Source organism: Molothrus aeneus, chromosome 1, assembly GCF_037042795.1.
Source record: "Molothrus aeneus isolate 106 chromosome 1, BPBGC_Maene_1.0, whole genome shotgun sequence".
NCBI classification, from domain to species: domain Eukaryota; kingdom Metazoa; phylum Chordata; class Aves; order Passeriformes; family Icteridae; genus Molothrus; species Molothrus aeneus.
Window position 1 is genome coordinate 104,969,974 of NC_089646.1, and position 21,211 is coordinate 104,991,184.

The 21,211-nt window shown below is 40.0% G+C and overlaps 1 protein-coding gene across 1 annotated transcript; it reads right to left on the bottom strand.

Moving 5' to 3' along the window:
* Positions 1-1,939: 1,939 nt before the first annotated feature.
* CLUL1 (clusterin like 1) lies at positions 1,940-14,834 on the bottom strand. The gene is made up of 7 exons (XM_066546378.1): positions 14,732-14,834; positions 13,215-13,363; positions 11,371-11,538; positions 8,930-9,374; positions 7,528-7,665; positions 3,212-3,426; positions 1,940-2,107 (listed from the first exon to the last, which is right to left on the bottom strand). The coding sequence occupies exons 1-7, from the start codon at positions 14,832-14,834 to the stop codon at positions 1,940-1,942; spliced, it is 1,386 nt and encodes a 461-aa protein (XP_066402475.1).
* Positions 14,835-21,211: the final 6,377 nt, after the last annotated feature.

The window sequence follows — 21,211 nt, forward strand, 5'->3', positions numbered from 1 at the left end:
TATATGTCACAGTATTTACTAAGCAATATTTTATTTATATGCAACTATTTTAACCATAGAAATTTAACACTTAGCTATGTTGAGCATAGGGGTAGTTCAACTAAGGAGCATATACTTTATTTCAGGAAGAAAGAATTCACACTTCTTTCCTAGGAGGAAAAAAAAAAAAGAAAGATTATACATTTTGGTTTTGAATGGAGAAAAATATGTTAGAAAAGTAAGTACATGTGGAATGTACAGTGTCCTGCTATAGAAACATGCATAACATAAAAACCAGACAGAAAAACTTTTCTTTTTCTCTCCCTTTCTGTTCTTATAGATCTGTTCAGTTTTCTTTTATAGTTTTAACTCTTTTTTATCCATTACATTTTCATGTACTCTAAGGCTTGTGCAAACTGAATGGTGTGATTTTGAAATCAACACTGCTTACTTTTCCCAGGTATTAAATGGGTATACAAGATATGCCCACAGGAAAATCAGACTAAGATTCAGGCTAAAAATCATCATCAAACTACAGAAATAATTATTGCCATCATCAGGTCCTGAAGATTAGTATTCCATAATCTGAAAGAGTATTTATCATTTATATTTACAACTGCATATAAATTACAGAGAATTTTGAAGAAAAATTGTAGAGAAAGTGTGGGAGAATTTATTTCAGATGTTTATAAATATCAACATGTAATTTCACCAATGTTTACCTAAGCAAAGTACATAGTTTATTCTGTCTAAATTATGCAGCCCACCTCAGCCTCTCTGGTGGGAGTGATTTCTTTCATCTGCTCAAAAAGGGTGCCTCTGACCTCAAAAGAATAAGCAGATTTAATACAAAATGCTGAAATCTTCTTCATCTACTTTGTTAACATTGAATGCTCTTTCCCCAAGACTTCTCTTTGTGTGCAGGTCATGCTTCAATTGCTCAGTTGGAGAAATCAGCTATGACCTAAAGAGAAACTATGTCCAAATCTGGTCCTTCTCAGAAGATCTGGGGACACTGCAGTGATTTGCCTGAAAGTCTCATGTGTTTTGTGGCTCAGTTCCCCTGGAAGAGACAACTCACTCACAACAGAGGCCACTAAAGCTGTGCATCCCAGAGTCCCCTTGGAAGGGAAACACAGGGAAGAGTGGTTTACAAGTTTCACAGTAGTGTGATGCCACCTAAAGCCATTCCATCTTTCCTGGAAAGTCCCTGTGGGATTAGAGAATATGAAGCATTTGTCCTCCCTGCCTCTCTGCCTGGTTCTTCCTTCCTCTTCTTGAAATGTCTTAAACAAGGAGAGAGACTTCTTGTGTGTCCTTTTTGCAAAAAGGATTGAAGCCCATGAACAGGATCTTTCTGTGCATGATCCTGCAAGTTCAACTGCAGCCTCTATTAATAAACACTGCTAATCTGAGCAGCGTGCTGCTAATGCAGAATGTTATGGCAAGACAGCCCTTCCAAGTCCTGGTGGTGATTCTTACTTTGCCCTCCTTTATCATCAAAAATAATATGAGCATGCTCTCAAACACTACTGAAAATTTTAAAAAAACCCAAAAAACATAATGAATAGTGGTAATTCCAGTCCATTCATGATGAATGAACAGAAAAGACATGGTTTTCAATGCCAAGACACTGGACTGTGGTTGTGAGGCAATTCTTTTGTGAAGAAATATTTATTATCACATTACCTCATCCCAGCTGTTACTTAAAGATTGGGGGTTTCACAGATATATAAGTCAAATCATTTAGTATCATTGTGTCTGTGTCTTGCAGGCAAGAACATTGAGTGTTTGTTTGTGTTTTCCATAATGGTTGTATTTTTCTCAATGTGTCCTTTCTGAGAAGGCAGTCTTGTATACACCATGAATGAATCTTGTTTCAACTAAAGTTTATTGCAATGTAAACACCTCTTATGAAGAAGTGTGTTCTCTGTGAAAGCAGAAAGAATGAACTTACCACTTAAAAATTCTGCTTATACAATTGGAGTGCTTTCCCAGCTATGTATTCGATGAACTCAGGACTCTTGGGATCTAAGTTGGGAGGAACTTTAATGGTGAAAGTAGGTGAAGTCAGAACATTCACATCTACCACAGTTTCATCTTTACTGGAGGGATCCCCAGGTACCACCTAGAAGAGATCGGTGCTTTAGACACCACAAACTGCTGTGTGCTTTCAGTTTTGTTTATACCTGCTGTTCCCACTCTCTTTAACAGGGGAAAATTAAATAGGGGAATATTTTAGACTTGCCTACTTTCTTTAAATTGCTTTCTTCTGAAAAGACAGTGGGTGTCTGAATTTATGTAGGTGGTGGAAAGAGCTGACATGGCACTGCCAAGACCATATTAAAGAACTGCATGTTAATATTTATATCATGAGCTACATCTATAAAGAGCTTCTGTTCTCCTAATGAAAACTTCTGAGCTGTCCCACTAAGTTCAATACAACATTTGTATGATTGAATTTATTCATTCCTGTGTGTTTTTCTAAATCAGACTTAGTTCTATAGCTTTATTTTCCGAGAACAGATATCTCAGACTCAGTTGGGAAAATGTGCCTGTCTCCTGTTCCTATTTTTGCTTTTTTTTTGGTGGATTGTACCATCATTTTGCATAAATTTCTGGTAGTAATAGTAGTAATTCACTATATATGAGTGGATTTCTGAGTTAGAAGAGAGAAAAAGATATGTCCCTTGCCCAGGAAAATGGATTGAATTTACTTTGGATGTATCTTTGTGTGTGAGACACAATTAATCATTATGTATTTACTGAAATATTGACAAATGCTGTCAAGCGTGTGCAGCTTCCACTGCAAAAATCTGTATAACATTTGCCTTCTTTGAACTTTGGAATATGTAGGTACAGACACAGACAGCTAGACATTCATCGATCTCATGTGGATGTGTCAGTGACCGGTGCAGTGCAGTTTATCTGTGAAGGTAATCTGAGGCCAGTCAAAGCTGCTAGTGTCAATTTACTCTTACAGACAGTGATTCAGGTTAGCCTGTCAGCCATCCATCACACCAAAAGGATTTAGAGGAAAATAGTTTCTAATCTCAGGAGTTTCAGCTCATTGAGGGATTACCAAGCACACACAAATTCAAGATGAGTAGGAAAGTCATGTTGTAAAGCCAAACATTGCATATGTATCAACATCCACAGCTCCCAGGAACATAAACATGAGCAAAATGCAGTTTAAAGGCAGCAATAGCTCCCTTCAGAAGACAACCCTTACCTTTACTACGTTGAAAATGTTTTCTGGTCCAATGGTCATGTTGGATAACTCAGATACCCACCCAAACCTTTCTTTCATTTTGTTCAGCAAGTAGGAAGTGTCCTCCGTGTGATGCCGAACCACCTGGAGAATCTGCTCGTACTGTTCCCCTGAGAGATTAACCAGCTTAAAGGCTTCATCAAACTTTATGTGCAGCTCAGGAACGTTTGGGCAATCTGTTAGAAAAGACAGTGTTATGTCTTGTTCTTCATCTTTTCTGTCTGATGAAATGAAAACTGTAAAAAAAGCCTAGGGAGGGGGCGTGGTTTGGATGGGTCTTTAAATAATGCTGAAAAAAGGGAGAATAATTTTTGCTTACTGATTATGGTAGATTTAGTTTAGACTCAATGACTAAATGAATACATTATGCCATTTGTTGTATTAAAGTCATTTATCAAGTTTATATCATATAATACATAAGGTTTATATAATATTTCATGACAATAGGTTTTTTGTTAATGCTAAATAAGATCTGGTAAATTTTACATATAGCAACTTCATAGTCTTCTTATACGTGATGGGTTCTTTTATTGGCTCACATTCCATTATGAATCTATCCCAGGTATATAGACTGCAAGGCAGGGGCTGAGGGAGCAAAGTTCCTTCCACTGTAAGAGATGGTTAAGTCCACATGAGGAACCTTAACCTATCTAAGTCTGTGGGACCTGATGAGTCCAGAGGGAATTGGTTGATGTAGCCACTCTCCATGATATTTGAAAAGTCATGGAAGAGCGGTGAAGTCTCTGGTGACTAGGAAAATGGAAATATTTCACTGATTTTTTGAAAAAGGGTTGTAAGAAGGACCCTGAGGACTACCACTCCATCAGCCTCACTCTGTGCCTGAAAAGATTGTGGAGCAGATCCTCAAGAAGCTCTGCTAAGGCTCATGGAAGATAGGGAGGTGATTTGGAACAGCCAGCAGAGCTTCACCAAGGGCAAGTCCTGCCTGACAAGTCAGTGGCTTCCTATGATGGAAGATGAACAGATTGAGAGCAGCCCTGCCAAGAAAGACTTTGGGGGGTGCTGGTGGATGAGAAGCTGGATATGAACTGGCCATGTGTGCTCACAGCCCAGAAAGCCAAACACATCCTGGGCTGCATCAAAAGAATCACGGTCAGCGGGTTGAGGGAGGTGATTTTGCCCCCCTACTCTTCTCTCATAAGACCCCTGAAGTACTTCATCCAGGTGTGGATCCCTGTATTGGTTTGGCACAGCCTGGTTTTAGGTAGCAGGGGGGCCACAAAGATGGCTCCTGTGAGAAGGTGCTGGAAGCTTCCCACCATGTCTGGCAGATCCAGAGTTGATGGCTCTGAAGATGGCCGTAACTGGACCAACAAGAGAGGTTGTTAATGCCTCTGTGATGACATATTTAAGAAGAAAATAAAAACAAAGTCACGGGATTTTCCTTCTAGTCAGAGAAGAGGAGGAGGTGAGAACATGTGAAGGAAACAACATGGAGACACCCAGGTCGGTGGAGAAGGAGGGGGAGGAGGTGCTCCAGGCGCTGGAACTGAGATTCCTTTGCAGGCTGTGGTGAGACCAAGGTAAGCAGCTGCGCCCCTGCAGCCTTGGGGATCCATGGGGGATGCAGAGATCCTCCCACAGCCCATGGGGATCCATGGGGGATGCAGAGATCCACCCTCAGCCCTTGGGGATCCACGGGGGATACAGAGATCCACCCACAGCCCATGGGGATCCATGGGGGATGCAGAGATCCTCCCACAGCCCATGGGGATCCACGGGGGATACAGAGATCCACCCTCAGCCCATGGGGATCCACAGGGGATACAGAGATCCACCCACAGCCCATGGGGATCCATGGGGGATGCAGAGATCCACCCACAGCCCATGGGGATCCATGGGGGATGCAGAGATCCATCCACAGCCCATGGGGATCCATGGGGGATACAGAGATCCATCCACAGCCCATGGGGATCCATGGGGGATGCAGAGATCCATCCACAGCCCATGAGGATCCATGGGGGATGCAGAGATCCACCCACAGCCCATGGGGATCCATGGGGGATGTAGAGATCCACCCACAGCCCGTGGGGATCCATGGGGGATGCAGAGATCCACCCAGAGCCCATGGGGGAGGTGCCCATGCTGGAGCAGGTGGATCCCTGGAGGAGGCTGTGATCCAGTGGGAGACCTGGTGGAGAGAGAAGGCCCCTGCTCCCAGTCTGGAGCAGCCTGTCCTTGGAGGACTGCACCCCGTGGGAAGAGAGCCATGCCACAGCAGTTTTGGGAGGATTGTCTGCCCATGGGAGGAGTTCACACTGCAGCAGGCGCAGTATGGCTGCTGCTCATGAGAGTGGACCCACACCAGAGAATTTAATGGAGAACTGTCTGCCATGGGAGGGACTCCACGGCCTCACAGGGGAAGGACTCCTCTCCCAGAGCAGAAGGAAAATCTCAGTGATGAACTAGCCAAACCCCCATGGCCTGCACTGTTGGTGGAAAGGAGGGAGGGGCTGGGGGGAGATGTTTTAAGGGCTTATTTTACTTCTCATTACCCTCCTCTGATTCTGTTAGTAATAAATTTCACTTTGCAACAAAATTTGAGCCTTTTTTGGCCTTTAAATATTTCTCCCAGTCCTTATCTCACTCATGAAACCTTCATTAATTTTCTTTTTCCTCCTTTGCCCATCCATGGCAGGGGAGGGTGAGCGAGCGACTCTCGTGGATGCCTGGCATTGGGCCATTGTCAAACCACAACAACTCCTCAGCACAGAATGGCATGGACCTGTTGGAGCAAGTCCAGAGGAGAGCCACGAAAACTGTTAGAGGCTGGGAGCACCTCTCCTATTTGTTAGGATAGGCCGAGAGAGCTGGCGTTATTCAGCCTGGAGAAGAGAAGACTCTGGGGACACTTATTGTGGCCTTTGAATAAAATCTGTGACCATCAGCTACTGATGGGTGCCTGTAAGAATGATGGGGACAAGAGGTAATCATTTTGAATTGAAAGAGGGTGGATTTAAATGATATGTAAGCAAGAAGTTCTTACAATAAGTGTGGGGAAACACTGGAACAAATTGCCCAGAGAGCAGGTGGATGTCCCATCCCTAGAAACATTCAAGGTCAGATTGTGTGGGGCTCTGAGCAACATGATCTAGATGAAGATGTCCCTGCTGATTTCTGGGGGGTTGGTCATCTAGACCAAGGTCCCTTTAACCCCAAAATTATTATATGATTCTATGATAGAGGTTATAACAAGAAAGCCTGTATTCTTGTTGAGTGTTAAGACCTAATATTTATCTTACAATAGCTAGATAGTACACTAGCACCGTCTGCCACAAATTCAGAACTGAAGATTGCTGGTATTTTCTTTACTAAAATATGGATTTAAACAAGAAAATTTTCTATGCAATAATTTCTCTGTAAAAATTCAGTTTCTGTTCTGTCAAATTGGATTATCAAGGGGCACCTTCAAGCTGATGGTACAGTAACAAACTGGTATCTTTAATACATGGGTGTAGATAAAAAGATAAGTGGTCAGATATTCTTTTAAAAGTGTTTCATTGTTCATTAATGTTTGCCCCACTGGAAATATTCTGAAGACATTTACGTTTAAGCATTAGGTTTAATGCTTAAATGCTCTTAGATTTTAAGATCAAAATAATTCTGGAAAGACAGGTATGTTATGCTGCAGTGGGAGTCCTGACTGGCAGTTCTAGGGGATCAGTCTGAAGGTATTTCAGGTGCCCATGGATGGTGCCGACAGAGCTCTGCCATCTCCTTATATACTGCCATGAAGTCCCCTTTTTGTCCTTCATGTCAGTTCTAGCTGCAGACAGGGTTCAACAAAAAGTAATTACAGGCTCTTCAGCACTTGCTTTCATTGCGAGGAGCTGAATGATACCTGAGGTTACACCTGCTTGTCAGCAGGAGAAGCGACTGTCAGGAGTTTGAGCTTCTCCTCACTTTCTGCTCAGCACTGCTGCACCCAGGCAGGATAGACTGCTGCCTGACGTCTTGCTTCTCTGCAGGATTGCAGCTCTAACGAAATACTGATATACTTTGTTACAGGCTGTGGGACGTCTCTGGATCACCAGCGGTATGTTAAGAACTGAGCTATACTGACACTCTGTGGAGACAGTGGGGAAAGCTAATTAAATCATCTGGAATGAGGAGGAATGGTTACTGTAGCCGTGGTTACAGTATAAACTCAGTGACTATGTTAAATGTTAATTCCAGTAGAAAATTAAAACCTCAAAATCTATAAACCAGTAATCAATGCATTACAGAAAGAAAAAAAAAGGAAAATAGTTATTTACCATGCAAAAGATTGTCTTGACATTTCTGGCATCTCTCATGAAACTGCGGGCATCCAGAGGAGTTCTCCCGGAGCTCCCTGCACTGAAGTCTCTGGCGCCCTGACACAATTTTTGAAAACATGCCACTTCTTTCAGGATCTAGAATGAAGTCATAACATTTTTAGACTGCTGTTAAACTTAGTGTCTTTATAAGTATGCATTCATTACCGAGCCTGAGTGCTAGAATATAATTTCTTGTCCTTAACCCAAAGTATTTTGCATAAATCCCCTTCCCTACCCCTCCACTTCCCCTCCGCCCCAAAAAAAGGAAAAGGAATAAATTATTAAAAAGTAGAAGTCAAGAGAAGATTCAAATAATATTTTCTTTCAGGGAATTCATGCTTTAGTATATTCCTTTATAAAGACTTAGGAGTGTATTCCTCAAACATAACCAAAAATTGCTAATACTATTACACATTATTTCTACAACATGTGAGTTCTGGTAAGATCTTTTTGACCCTTAGAAGTCAAGATGTTTCATAATCACATACAGTTACATGAGAACACAGTACCAAGACTGTTTCTGAGGTAGCAGGGCTTATGATATAGAGAAAAATTTAAATTTAACATTAAATTTAAAAACAATGTTCAAGAGTCACTTAACTTTGTATTTCCTGATGATCATGTAATGTCTATGTCACCTGCCACTCAGAGTTATGGCATGTGCTCACTTTGATTTCCCTGTAGACAAGGACCAGCATCTATTTGTCCTGTTTGCAATTGTCAAATATGAGGCTTATTTGTATTCTAAAAGTCAGCCATGATCCTTTTCCTTCACTGAGTGTCATCACCAATGGTATGCCCAGAATTTTCTGGTCACTGGAAAACCTGATGGCTGGTCTTTGATTAGCTGGTATTTGATTGTCAGATTACATTGCTGCTGTAGCCTGAAACAGCACTTGCAGCTGTCAAGCTGAAGTTAGCATCATTTGGAAAGGGCAGGGATATGCCTTGACATCTCACAGAATTACCCTAATTTTTTGGAATTGGTGACCAAGTCAATAAGAGATTATACAAATCATATCTTGACAAATGCTGAGATTAAATCTGTCAGTCAGCCTTATGAAAACCTGCATCCACCCTGAATTTAAATGCTCCTGAGGAGCTCCTGCAAATGCTTTGAGAATTGCCATGAAAATCAGGCTGCATAGGACCCCTAAGTCCCCCTGCAACATTTCTCTGAGATTTCTAGGTGACTTCTATTTGTTCATTTATCTGATAGCTATCCTTGACCCATAGCCTCCAGAGTTTCCTTATGTATCTCACACTCATACTGGAAACTGCATGATTCGCTGTAGTTTAGCCATCCCAAGGGAGTTGATGTCATTGACAGTGCAGTCAATTTTCATCTTCTAACACTTGCCTTTGATTTGTTCTGGCACATCTCTTCTGTAATCTCTGTATTCATCAAACACGTCGGTGATCACCTCGCTGACACCTTCGAACACTGTCCTACTGAAATCAAAAACTATCTGTAAGAAGCCAGGCATGCCCCAGCCTCTCTGGGAGCCTTCAGTTCTGGTGGGGACCTCAGGTAAAGCTGGCATACTGGGGGACTCACTCAGCTCCAGGTCAGACATGAAATAAGTCTGAAAAGACTGGTCAAATTCTTTTTGCATGTGCTTGAAAAAAATGAAACTTCTGTCAAATATTGAGCCCACATCGGATAATAGCTGGCTAAATAAATCTTCCATCTTTACTAGCTGGGTATCCTCTTTCTCAGGCTTTTCATTATTCTGGATGTCTCTTCCTTGCTCCTCATGAAAAGTAAATATGAGTGGAGGTATTTTCCTCAAAAAATCTTCAACCTGTGTATAAGAAGGAGAGAGATGAGGAGGCAGACAAGTTATCAATTTCTCATCTCTCAGGTAAGTGTCTCTAATTTTTGTCTTTCAAATACTCAAAGAAACAATGCCCTCTTAATACCTGCCAACACAGCATATTCTCTGAAATAATTTAAGACACTAGACCCCAAAGAGGAGAAGTGTGTTCAATCTAAATCATTAGTTCCAAATCAGATCTGGAGTAAAAATCCTGCCAGTTGCCCTTTAATCTGTGGGGGCTCAAAGTTATTGTCAGCATTTGAGTTTCTTCCAACAGACAGCTTGGACTTTATGTTGTAAAGATGTGAGATGCATTTCTGTCTGCTTATGTGCAGTGTAGCGAGCAGAAGGTGATTGTTCTCACCTTGATTTGTAAAAAGCCTGCCCTGTCTCACCCCTGGGCAAATCCTCATGTCCTTGTGTGGATGGAAACCAGAAAAATCAATAAAGCAATGGCTCTGAGTCCATGGTTTTATCATGTAAGAGGCCAGGTGTCAATTCTGCTATCACAGAATTCCAGTTCCTGGGTCTCGGCCACTGGTTCCCTGCTCCCCACTCTGATGCACTACTTTGGCCTGAGCCAATGGAATGGCTTTTTGAGCTACACTCCATGGCATTAGAAAATGGGCAAGGGTTAAGAAGCACCTTGCTAAAACACACATATATGGATATAGATAGATATCTATAGACAGTTATGCATATAGATAAAGACAGTTAAATATATTAATTTAAAAAAAACACAAAAACAAAAAACAAATAATCAGCTTGATCTGACCACTAGTGCAGCTTAGAGGGTAGGTGAAGTGTGAAACAGCACTGCAGGAGCAGCCTAAGCCAGCATTGCTCCTGCTGTCTGTGTGTCCTCAGCTACAGCTATCATCTTTTCTTTTCTTTCTTTTTTTTTTTTTTTTTTTTTTTTGATAACTTTGGTCATAACACAGCCCTTACTTTGAGTGCTTCAAGTAAACCAAATAACTGATGGGGGACATTACCAAGAGGGTCAAAGATGGGGACAATGCAGTATATAACTTTTACTGCAGTAATTGCAGCATCTACAGACTCTTGAAAATCCAAAACATTTATATGAGCTACCCATGAGTGATACCTAAAAAGCTAAAAGTATCACAAATAGTTTTAAATTTAATATCTCCCACATTTTAACCTGAATTATTTTAAGAATATGCACAAATATTAAACACCTGTGCTCTAAACCCTGCCTGAAACACCACATTTAATGTTTAAGTTATTGTATTTTTCAGTGCATGGGAGGGGTGAAAGCAAGAGAATCTGGCTGACATTTTAGTAGCAGCAATTACAGTTTTGCTTCAGAAGTTTGTTGCACTTAAAACATATGCCCAAACAAAGAAATGTGATTACAATTGTTAAATTTTGTAGTAATAAAGGGCCCAGACAGGAAACCAGATTTTCTTTCTAGTAGAATTAGGGGAATCTCCTTTGTTGACAGATTCCTTTATTATAAGAGGTTAAGCCTTTTAAAGTTTTGTTTGTTACTTAAGGAATTTATTTAAGATAAATATAGGAAAGAATGATGTAATAATTAGGTGATTTTTTTTCCCCCATGTAATTTTGCTAACTACATCTACACTTTTAACTTTGCTGATTTTCAGACAGACCATAAAGAATCTATGTGATATTTTTCACAAACAGTTATCGAGCATCTTAGTGCAAGTCCCACTGTGAGAGAAAACATTTTATATCTGGAATGAGTCTGTTGGAGCCAGGGGAGTCATCAGTTTCCATGGAATCTTGCCAGGGTGCAACTGAACTCATTTTGGCTCAGCATTCTATGACCATAATCACATGTAATCTCTACCATATAACTTCATATTTCCTGACTCTCCAAATGAAATTAATTTTAGTAAGCTGATATAACTGGCAGACCTAAGTATTGAGAAAATAAGATGTGCTGTCTCTTTGGATGAACTCAAGAGTGTTCTCCAGATGCAAAGTTTCCTCCTACCTTTCTCTTAAAGGTTGACACACCATGTTTGCAAGTTGTATAATATCTCATGCAGGTACTTTCTAAACATGATTCACATTCATCCCATAGATTTTTCAAGGATACTTGACATTGTCTTTCCTCTTCTTCCAGTCTTGCCTTTACTTCATCCATGAGTCGCAAGGCTTGCTAAGTAAGGAAAAAGATTCAGTTGAGGGCAATTTTCAGATTAGCATTCTAAGTACCTAACCCAGTGTTCATCACTCATTTTGCCTATTTATGGCTCCTTTTTTTGCTAATCCCTAACCACTAGACTAGGTTGCCTTCTCAGCTTCAATCACATATGGAGGGAACTGAAAATTGAAAACCTTTTCTTTATAGGATTTTTCTGATGTTGTTCTCTCAGGGCACACAGCCTACAGAAACAAATGGATCACTACAGACTACCAGGATTTTTGATGTTAAGAAAAAAACTCACACATCATTCTGTATAAGAATTCAGCCTCCCCCATGGTCATGTGTTCAACTCGTGTTATTTTTGCTCCATATCATCTGAACAGTATTCATCTGTCCCACAAATAGTCCTTTTCTGTTGCCTTTCTCTACCTTTAAGGGATTGATATTTCATGAGGGTAGGTCCTTGCCATAAAGTCTGTCTAATGCAGAAATATTTAAAAGTGTAGCATCTCTGCTGTTTGTGAGTGTACTAATCAAAAGGCTGTAGTAAGTGGATTTTTTCCTGCTCTTGTGGAAGTGTGAGGCACTCCTTCCATACTGAAGGGCAACAAAATGCATTTCACAATGCTGTTTCTATTTGCTTCATCAGTTAGGGCATGAAGCTGAGCAGATCAGAAGCAGCATTTTTGGAATAGACTTGACAATGGAAAGCGAAAATTTCTTTCTATTCAAAATTAATAAAGTGGATTACACATCATTATTTTCTCTCTCCAGTTGCAACATATTTCAATAGTTTTTGTTTCCAAACAATGTTCCAAGTTATCTCTAAGTATGACAGAAACCTTTTAATTGATGGGGCTTATTCCTTTTTGTCAGCATTCCAATAGGGAAGAGACTCACATAAAAGAAAACTTCCGTCAGAATGTGCTTGATGGAGAAAATAACGGCAGTTTTCATAATCTATGTTCAGTTATTTTCTGATCTTTCTAATACATTTATTCAGTGTTTTATGAACTCTCACTGTGGATTTGAGTCCTGTGTAAATGAAATCATCCAGTAAGATCTAACAAGAGTGTTGACTGTGGGAGTGCACTGGTGTTCCTTAAGATGTCAGAAAGCTATCAGGTACTTTTTTAGTTTAACTACCAGATGTTGGGCCAGGAGGGAATTTTCCTTCAACTTTGTTGAAACAAAGTTAGGATATTTATGTTTTTTAAATATAGAGTAAACCTCTATTTCTTCAGATCATCTGAGCACATGGCTCTGAGCCTAGGCATTGCACTAAGACATTGGAAATTTCCCTGATTCACTGTACTTTCTTTAGAGCACATTATCATTTGTGGCTTTGATACTCTCCTGCAGGTCTGAAGTTTGCAAAGCAAGCTGGAGAACCTCTTGTGGCCCCAGGAGTATAGAGACATGGAGGGCAGAGCTGCTGGACCTTCTGCACAGAACACTGTTCTACAGTGGCCTGCAGTTGCCTTGGTGTGAATTCAGTGAAGAAGGGGTTTTTAGAAACAAGCAGTATGTGCAATTTTCCTCTGCTAGTGAGACAAAGGGGCAAAAGCAGATTGTGCCTCAATCCTGTGACTGCATGAAAAGATATACACTGCTTGTTTTGTACATAGAGTTTGGTTTACATTCTTCCCAGAATAAACATAAAACCCCCACAAATGCATTTATGTTACCTGTTTTTCTTCACTGCTCTTCTTCAAGGTTTTCATCAGATCTATGTGCTTATCTTCATTTCTTTCCATCATAATTTTCATCTGCTTAATACCAATCAAAGCTTTCTTTACCTCTTCATCTACATACTTCTCTCCAACTTCAGATAATTCTAAAAAAAGCCAAATTATACAGTGACTTAATCAGATTTTAACACTATTGCAAATTGTCATGCACTGATGATGGAGAATGAAATAGCTCTGTGTTTCCCTACAGTGGCAGAGCCAAATCTGAGATAGCGAATGCTGGGTGACGCTCAGCCAAGACAATTTCCATCAGAGAAGAATCTGGCCCAGAGCTTTTGCAAGGATCAGCTGTATGTAACTCAAAAGATATATTCAACTGTCCCACTGCTGAATACTGAATCCCAGAACAATTGGGGCTGGTACCTTTGGAGATCATTGAGTCTGCTCCCCTCCCCTCACTCAAAGCATGGTCAACTGCATCAGGTTGCACAGGACATCGCCCTGGGTTTTGAATATCTCCAAGGATCAGTCATCAGTTTTCTAACAACATAACCTGTATATTTATCTTTGATTTTGTAGAAGCCTGTGACAGCTTCCCTCTACATTTTGAAATTTAGAATACAAATGCCTTCAACCTGTTTCATAAAAATACAATTCCTAAACTTCCTGTGAAGTAATGAGCATAGAGTTTTGGTGAAAACCTGGGCTGGCCCATGTGTTGCACCCTGAAGCTCTGCATGATTGCCTGTCTGTATTTGTATCTATATTTGTTTTCTTTGTAGAAATACCCTGACTATCGCTGAAACTATAGAAAACAAGCAAAACCATATCACCTTGAGACTGCCAAAAACACATTGATCACTTCTTCCTTTATATCTTTCTTCCTCACCCCTAACTTTTTGTTTGTTTATTACAGAAATCCTGTCAACATAGACTGAAGCACAGGATTGTTTAATGGCTGATCCTTTTTCTCTCCACAAAATAAATCCATACTTAGAAGTGTGTGTGTGTGTGTGTGTGTGTGTGTATGTGTGTGTGTGTGTGTGTGTATGTATGTGTGGCAGCATAGCTGCTATTTTCTAAATTAAGTAATTTTTTTCAGTTGTTTGTAAAAACCACCTTTTTCAGTGAAGTATGTAAGTGTAGAGGAAATATTTTCAAAGATCATTTGAACAAACAAAATAGTTCAAAATCTGTTGAACTGAATTTTGGGTTTGGTTTCTATTCTGATGATCTACAAGGAACCAAATAACCTATAAAAATCCTGTAAATACTTTTTTCTTTTGGCAGGTGATGCTTATCTGTTAATCCCTTTGCTTTCTCATCCTGCTTGTTCTTATCTTCCTATTCTGTGTGTGTAGGTATGCAATCGACTTTACTCTGGTTTCTAAGCTCAAGACATGCAAGTGGAACTTGTTGATGGCAGTGAGTGTGGAAGTCAAGATGCCCTACCCAGCTGGAGACCCCTGGGCCCGGGGCCTTCCAGCCCACCCTGGCAGGAAAAGCTTACGTACGCTTGAGGTTGTCCCGGAGATTCATCTCCTCCTGCTTCGTCGGTGCGCACTGGTGGCCACTCAGACACAGCACATGGGTCAGAAATATCCAGGAGGACTTCATGTTCTTTCTGTTCAAGGAAAAGTTCGGTGCAGTTACATGTAAACATTGTCAGGAAGCTCAGATGTCTAGGTATACTCAGTAATATAAATGCTAACTATCATACTACGTATCTCACGAGATCCCATTAATTTTGTCTCTAACAATGGTTTCTGATATGTATAGCATGCGCCTAGGTGCTACTCTTGGTGAAAATACATGAGTGAGAAGCTTGACCTCCTTTGTAATTATCTATTTAGCTTAATTAGATGAGTTCCACTGAGTTTGCACAGTGGTTAACAGAATCAGGACATGTATATATAAAATCAAAAGCTTATGCTGTTCAGTCTGTCCCTTTTCTACTTTGTGAAACACACCAATTGCTGATCTCATATCATGTCCTTAGTTCATATTTTAAATACATCCATGCTAAACATTATTGCCAGTTTTAAAGAGGGAAGTTTCTGGAATGTTGTTCCCTTTCTTGTAAACATGCAATTCCTTTCAGTGTCCTTCAGAATAAGACTTAATACAAGAGACTCCACAATAGGTGTGCCAAAAAATCAGCAATTAGATCCATTTTGCAAACAAACAGATCAGCAAATGAAAGAAATACCTCCAAAATAAGGGAAAGAAATGCCATTTGCTTTATTTCCCTCCTAAGAGCAGAGCCAAAAGGTTCATTTTTCAGAAACCGTGCAACTTCACTTTATGGTTCTCATCTGATTAAGTGAACACAGTATTCAGATGCCTTGTAGTTAGCCAATATAGCCTTCTTGGAGATGCAATTATCAGCCACAAGAGCATATGTAAATTAAAAGCCTAGATTTGTTTATAGCCTGGATTTGCTTCTACAGTTACTTGCATATTGTACCTTCACATTTACAGCAAAAGACCAATTAACTGCAAAGAAATACAAACATACAACCAAAGAAAAGTAAAAAAGTATATTTACCATTAATATTTTGCACCTCTTCTGCAAAATTGCTCCCTGCTTCAGGAAGGGGCTGGGCTGTGTTCTGAACTTATTTCTGGGAGTGTCAGGGATTTTGCCATGTTCTACTTATCTGATGAGAAGGGACTTAATCCTATTAACGGGACGTTTAGTCACTAGGCTGGAGGATTTTGCGTGTGTGCGACTTCATGCTCATCTCTGTGGGCAAAACCACCAGGGGGAGTGTTGGGCAGAATTGCCTGATTTAATGTAATTTGGAACTGCTACTTTTCTGTAGTCAGTAGCCTGTTGTCGTGTTAGGTGTTCCATCGTCTTACTTCTTACTTTAGGAGACACCTGCAGCTTTATGTTATTATTGAAATTGATACCATTAGTTTGGCTAAAAATAGCTTTCAACATTTAATCTCCTCAGCATGGTTTTAGCTTGCTATAAAAACCACTTCATTATGTAAAGATCTTCTTTGTACACCTTCTGAAGGTATGGGAGTTGAAAAAATATCAGGAACCCAGATGGAGGCTAGCATATGAGCAGATCCTGGAACAAGATAAGCAATTTTTTTGGCATTTTGTACATCATTGTACTTGCCAATGTTTTGGGGGTTGCCCATTTAATGCTATTTCCTTCAGTTTCTCCATGTCTGTGAAATATGTCTGAGATCTAACTTGGACAAAGTTTTGGATACTTTGAAATGAGATATTTAAATACTAACAGGTGCTTAATATAAAATATGGACAGGTACTGTTAGCAAATCATATCCCACCTTGTGATATTCACCAATATTACTCCCTTGTAGCCAAAGAGGAGATGGGGAGAGTATGTGTTTTTAGCCCACAGTCTGTACCAGCAACTCTAAGACATTCTGTTCTATTTTGTTTACCTAATCATTCATAAAAACCAATTGATGATTGATGGCTAAGATCTAACATGATTAATGCCGCTTAGGCAAGAGATTTCAGGGATTTAATTTTGAACACATTATCAGAAAGAGTGGAGAATCTACTGGCTCTAATGGGAATTGCAAGTTCCCAGTTTGCATTAAAAATTAGGGTAACTTCACTTTTTTTCCCTGAAAATTATGGATGGAATGGCATGTGTATTTTGTTGTAATCTATATGAATTGCTGTCTCATTGAGTTTCTGCTTAGTCCTTGACCAAGACTCATCACTGCCCAAAACATTTCAAGTTCTCTTCTGTGGAAGAGCCAAGCAGGTTCCCTTGCAGACCTTGCAACTGTTTGTTAAGGATCCCTGGATCTTGGGCTGAAGCATAAGGGGCTCTCCCTCTCTCTCTCCCCCTCTGAACTTCACACTCAGCTCAGGAGAGAGTGAAACTGGGAAATACATTTGCGCAAAGGAAGACAATCTATTACAGACACTTGTGAAACCTGTGCTATTAGCCTACATGTATAATGAATTCTAACAAAGACTTTAATCTTTCACTGCAAGGGTTTCTCCAGTCATTTTTGATGTTTCTCTTTGCTAATATTCATTTACTAGCAGCATTCATTTTCTGGTCTTTCTCAATCTGACTCTGTATAGAGAAAGCTTCACGCAACCTAGATTAAAAAGAGTTGTTTCAACACATCACTCATAGTTCACAGGAGCTTGTGAGAAAGCAGGTGGCCCCAGCCCTGGGGGAGGGAGAGCTGCACTCCTGCTCCAGGGCAAGAGGCTGGAGAATGCCTCTGGCACAGATCCCACCAGTTACTCCCAGAATTGTCTGCTTTCTGAAGGTCTCCCGGGGACTCTCTGGTCAAGCACACACTTGCACCTTGCAAAGCCAGTCCTCAAGCTGATGCTGAGACAGAGAGTTCTGGTGTGTGTTGAGCTCCTGTTCTCAATGCAGTTGATTTTGAACATTGCAAAGTGTCTTGCATCATCTTAGGTGCTACTCCTCATACTTTATTGTAACCATTATGTAACCACATGGAAAAAGGCACTACTGTATCTAGCTATTTCTTTGTACAAAACCACAAAATCCTAGTTCTTTGCTCTCATGTTATTTCATATATATCTAATGGCTGAAAGAGGAGGTGTAAGGAACCCAAGGGCAAAACTGATAGAGCTAGTATGTCTGTTAAATTCAATCTTGGGCTTAAACTTAACCTTAGAAGTATGCTTAAGAAACCAACACCCTGTTCCTGAAAGGCAGCTCTTAATCGTGCTTACTCTGAAAAGGTTTTCCTCTCTCATTTCTGTTTTGAATTTAATTAAACAAAAATCTCATCAATAATACCTTCAGGTTTCATGTGAAATATTCACTCTCTTTTCTTTTAACATTCTGAATCTGATTTGCAGTGACCTATTATGGAGATCTCCATTTTTCATCTCAGCTGCCATGTTCAACAGTTTCCTCTCAATATTTTATTTTCCTCTGAATTTGAGGGCTTTGACCAGCTATAGTGTAGCATGTCATTGTGATGACATTTTCAATTTATTCCACTCTTATACAAGCAGATGATACAATGTTGCTGAAATTAAGGTACTCTTCTAATACTGAATCATACTAGAGACAGTCTGAAGAAGCTGTTGGGAGTTGTTGGAAGCTAATTGAAGAAAGTGTCTCTTTTCCTACCTCAACTTCCTACCCTTGTTATTCCACTACTACTCTATTTTAATTGAAATAATATTTATCAATTGAAAAAATTTGGAAAATAGCTTGAAAAGGAGTTTAAGTTAAAATAGATTTTTTTTTGCAAGATACTGATAAATTGAAAAGTAAATAATTGTAACAAGATATATAGACATTGAGCTTGAACCAAGCTGAACTTGAGCAATGAGAGTTGTAGCTGCTTTGTGGATTTTTCTTAGGTCCTGTTGGATGACGTCCACAAATGTGTAACATTTTTTCACCATGTACTGTGACTTCTCCCTTTTTCTTGATCCATTCCACCTGGCAGGATTAAGCATCAAGAAATATGTTGAAATGGAATTTCCTGTGTTGTACATCAGCTTCAGGATTTTGTTCCAGTTAGATATTTACACAATTATTTTCTGTTTGTAAGAGTTATTTCCTACTATGCTACACATTTCCTAAGCATTTCTTTCTGAGCTAGGCCAGGCATATAATGATCAGGCTGAAAATACCTGTACATATTTAAAGAGTCTATGAGTCATGGAAAGTGCTATATACTGACATTAAATCTCTTGGTATTTGCATGAAATAGTCCCTAGTTCTACAAAATCTTAATTAGCTTTATTTGTAAGCACACTATTAGTTCTACTGCTTTCAATTGAAATTAAATCCTTGTGGGGGTTTGTGGTGTAATTATATGACTAATCTAAAGCATGCACAAAGCTTTGCTAAAAATTGGTAAGGATTTTAAGGGTATAGAATTGAACTTTTGTGCTGTAAAAGTTTGTTTTGTTTTGTTTTGATTCTTCCCAGTGCTTCAGGAGCCCCTGAGTGGCTTCTGCTTTCTCCTGTATTTCAAAGGCTCTCAAAGGCCTCCTGAAGTTCTGTATTCAGTCTTTGAGCTATACTTGGTTACCTGAAGTTAGGAACCAAGGCTCCTCTTTATCCCAGAGGGAGAGGCATGCTCCTGAGGTGCTCTCAGTCATGCTGGAAGGCCTCAGACAGAGGAGCTGAGGCTGCATTAAGCTGAATAGCTACAGTCAATCTAAGCTGCACATCCTGCAAAAATACCAGCTCAGGCCCCCAGAGTAGCACAGCTGTGTTAGCATGACAGGATCCCAAAGTTCACAAGCCCTGAAGCTCAGAGTCAGGCTGACACAATTACCCTGTCTGGAGGAGGGTCAGGCAATGCCAGGTCAGGACGCTGTGCTGTGCTCAGCACAAACAAGAAACCAGCAAAAGGCAGAAATCAGCCTGTGAAACTTAGAGCATCACACTGAGAGTTAATGTGGCTTTAGCTGGAATTATTGAGCTACAGCTTTTGGGGTCAGCAAGACCAACTTCACAAGGCTCAGCATGCTTTAAAATGCCTTTTCTGATTTCCTTTTCCTCATCTATCCATGGATGATAAGGATGATAAATCAGTGTGGAAAAAGTCTTCCACTTCACTGCTGAAATTTTTTGTTTTCCAGGCCCTTCAGGGCTTTGACACAAAGTTCTGAATACCAATCCCAGCAGTAACATGACAACTGTTGTTTCACAGGGCCATGCAAAGTTTTTTCACACTTTATCCAGAGGCATTGCAGAAGGGTGATACCGAAGATTATGTGTGGGAAGACAAAACTGTAACAAAAATTTAATTCACTTTACAAAGCAAAAAGTTAAAACCTTAGGGCTGAATTAAAGACAACATGAAGCTGAAAGCTAAAAACTTTGCTGTTGTCTTCAGAATCTGTGCTGAGGATATCTGCTAACTATTAAACTTGGAGAAGCACTATTACTGACGTTATATTATCAGCAGGAGGTATCAAAGTCAGTGCAAGGATAACAAAATGAGCTAGAAACAATTTATTAGAAAGCTATGAAGCAAACCTGCACAGCTCAGTTACACAAACAGATTTCAGGAAGCATTTAATATTAAAATTCAGAAGTTTTGAACCAGATGTTTTGCAAGGGTTTAGTTTCAAGCTTCCCTAGGAACATTAAAACAAAAACGTTTTATTGCATGCAGACATGTAATATATCGGCTTTCAGCCTGCAACTGAAAGGAACAGGGTTCCTTCTGTGTATTCATCTGGTTTGTTTAAGCATATTTTTGTCATTCAGCTTGCATCACCTAGTTAAAAGAGTGACTGATTATTGAAAACAACTCCAGAATTTATTGAAATTGGGAGGACTGAGTTACCAGTTTGTGAGGTGCAGAACAACTCCTGAAGATGGTAGCTGCCATAAACTGCTGGAAAGGGATTGGGGGCACTCCGGACAGGGCCTTGGTAATATTCAATGAAGAAACTGGAAATTGCTTTGTTGGGGAATAACCCTCTGCCTGGTAGCTTTTTCTGCTGCATTTAAAGTGGACCATGCTCCAGTGCCTATGGGACAGCAAGCCCAAAGAAGGATGTCTGAATGATCAGACCCTATCTGATCATTGATAAAGCTTCCCCATGTAGTTGATAATCAGACACACACAGTCCCCTTGCTTGCAGTAGCACAGAAGTGGATTCCAGCAAAGCTGGAATGCTGCCTGAAGCTGACATTTTCTCCATTTCAAATATTAAGGACAATTTCTAAGAAGACCCTTATTGCAATTACGATTAATGACCTCATGCTTCTAAGAGTTCTTCTTGATTGCCGTTGCACATGTTTTTACAGCTGTCCTTTTACATAACTGGTACCCTGCCTTGTGCATCTGCCTCAATACTCAAAGCTTTTTAAAGCACTGTGAAAAAAAACCCCAATAGTTACAGAGACTTGAGAAATTGGAGGAGAATTAAAAAAAAAAAAAAGAAAAAAAGAAAAATTGAGTTCAGAACAAATGAGAATTATGAGTGAAGTAAGTGAAGTAAAAAGGCAGAAAGGAAGAGGAAGGTG

What these genes read in the sequence shown, in the direction of transcription:
- CLUL1 (XM_066546378.1), bottom strand. Translation starts at nt 14,834, where the DNA reads ATGAAGTCCTCCTGGATATTTCTGACCCATGTGCTGTGTCTGAGTGGC. An exon ending in TCTCCGGGACAACCTCAAGC is followed by an intron (nt 13,364 to 14,731) that starts GTACGTAAGCTT and finishes GGCTTTTTTTAG; the next exon opens with AATTATCTGAAGTTGGAGAG. An exon ending in AGAGCAGTGAAGAAAAACAG is followed by an intron (nt 11,539 to 13,214) that starts GTAACATAAATG and finishes TTCCTTACTTAG; the next exon opens with CAAGCCTTGCGACTCATGGA.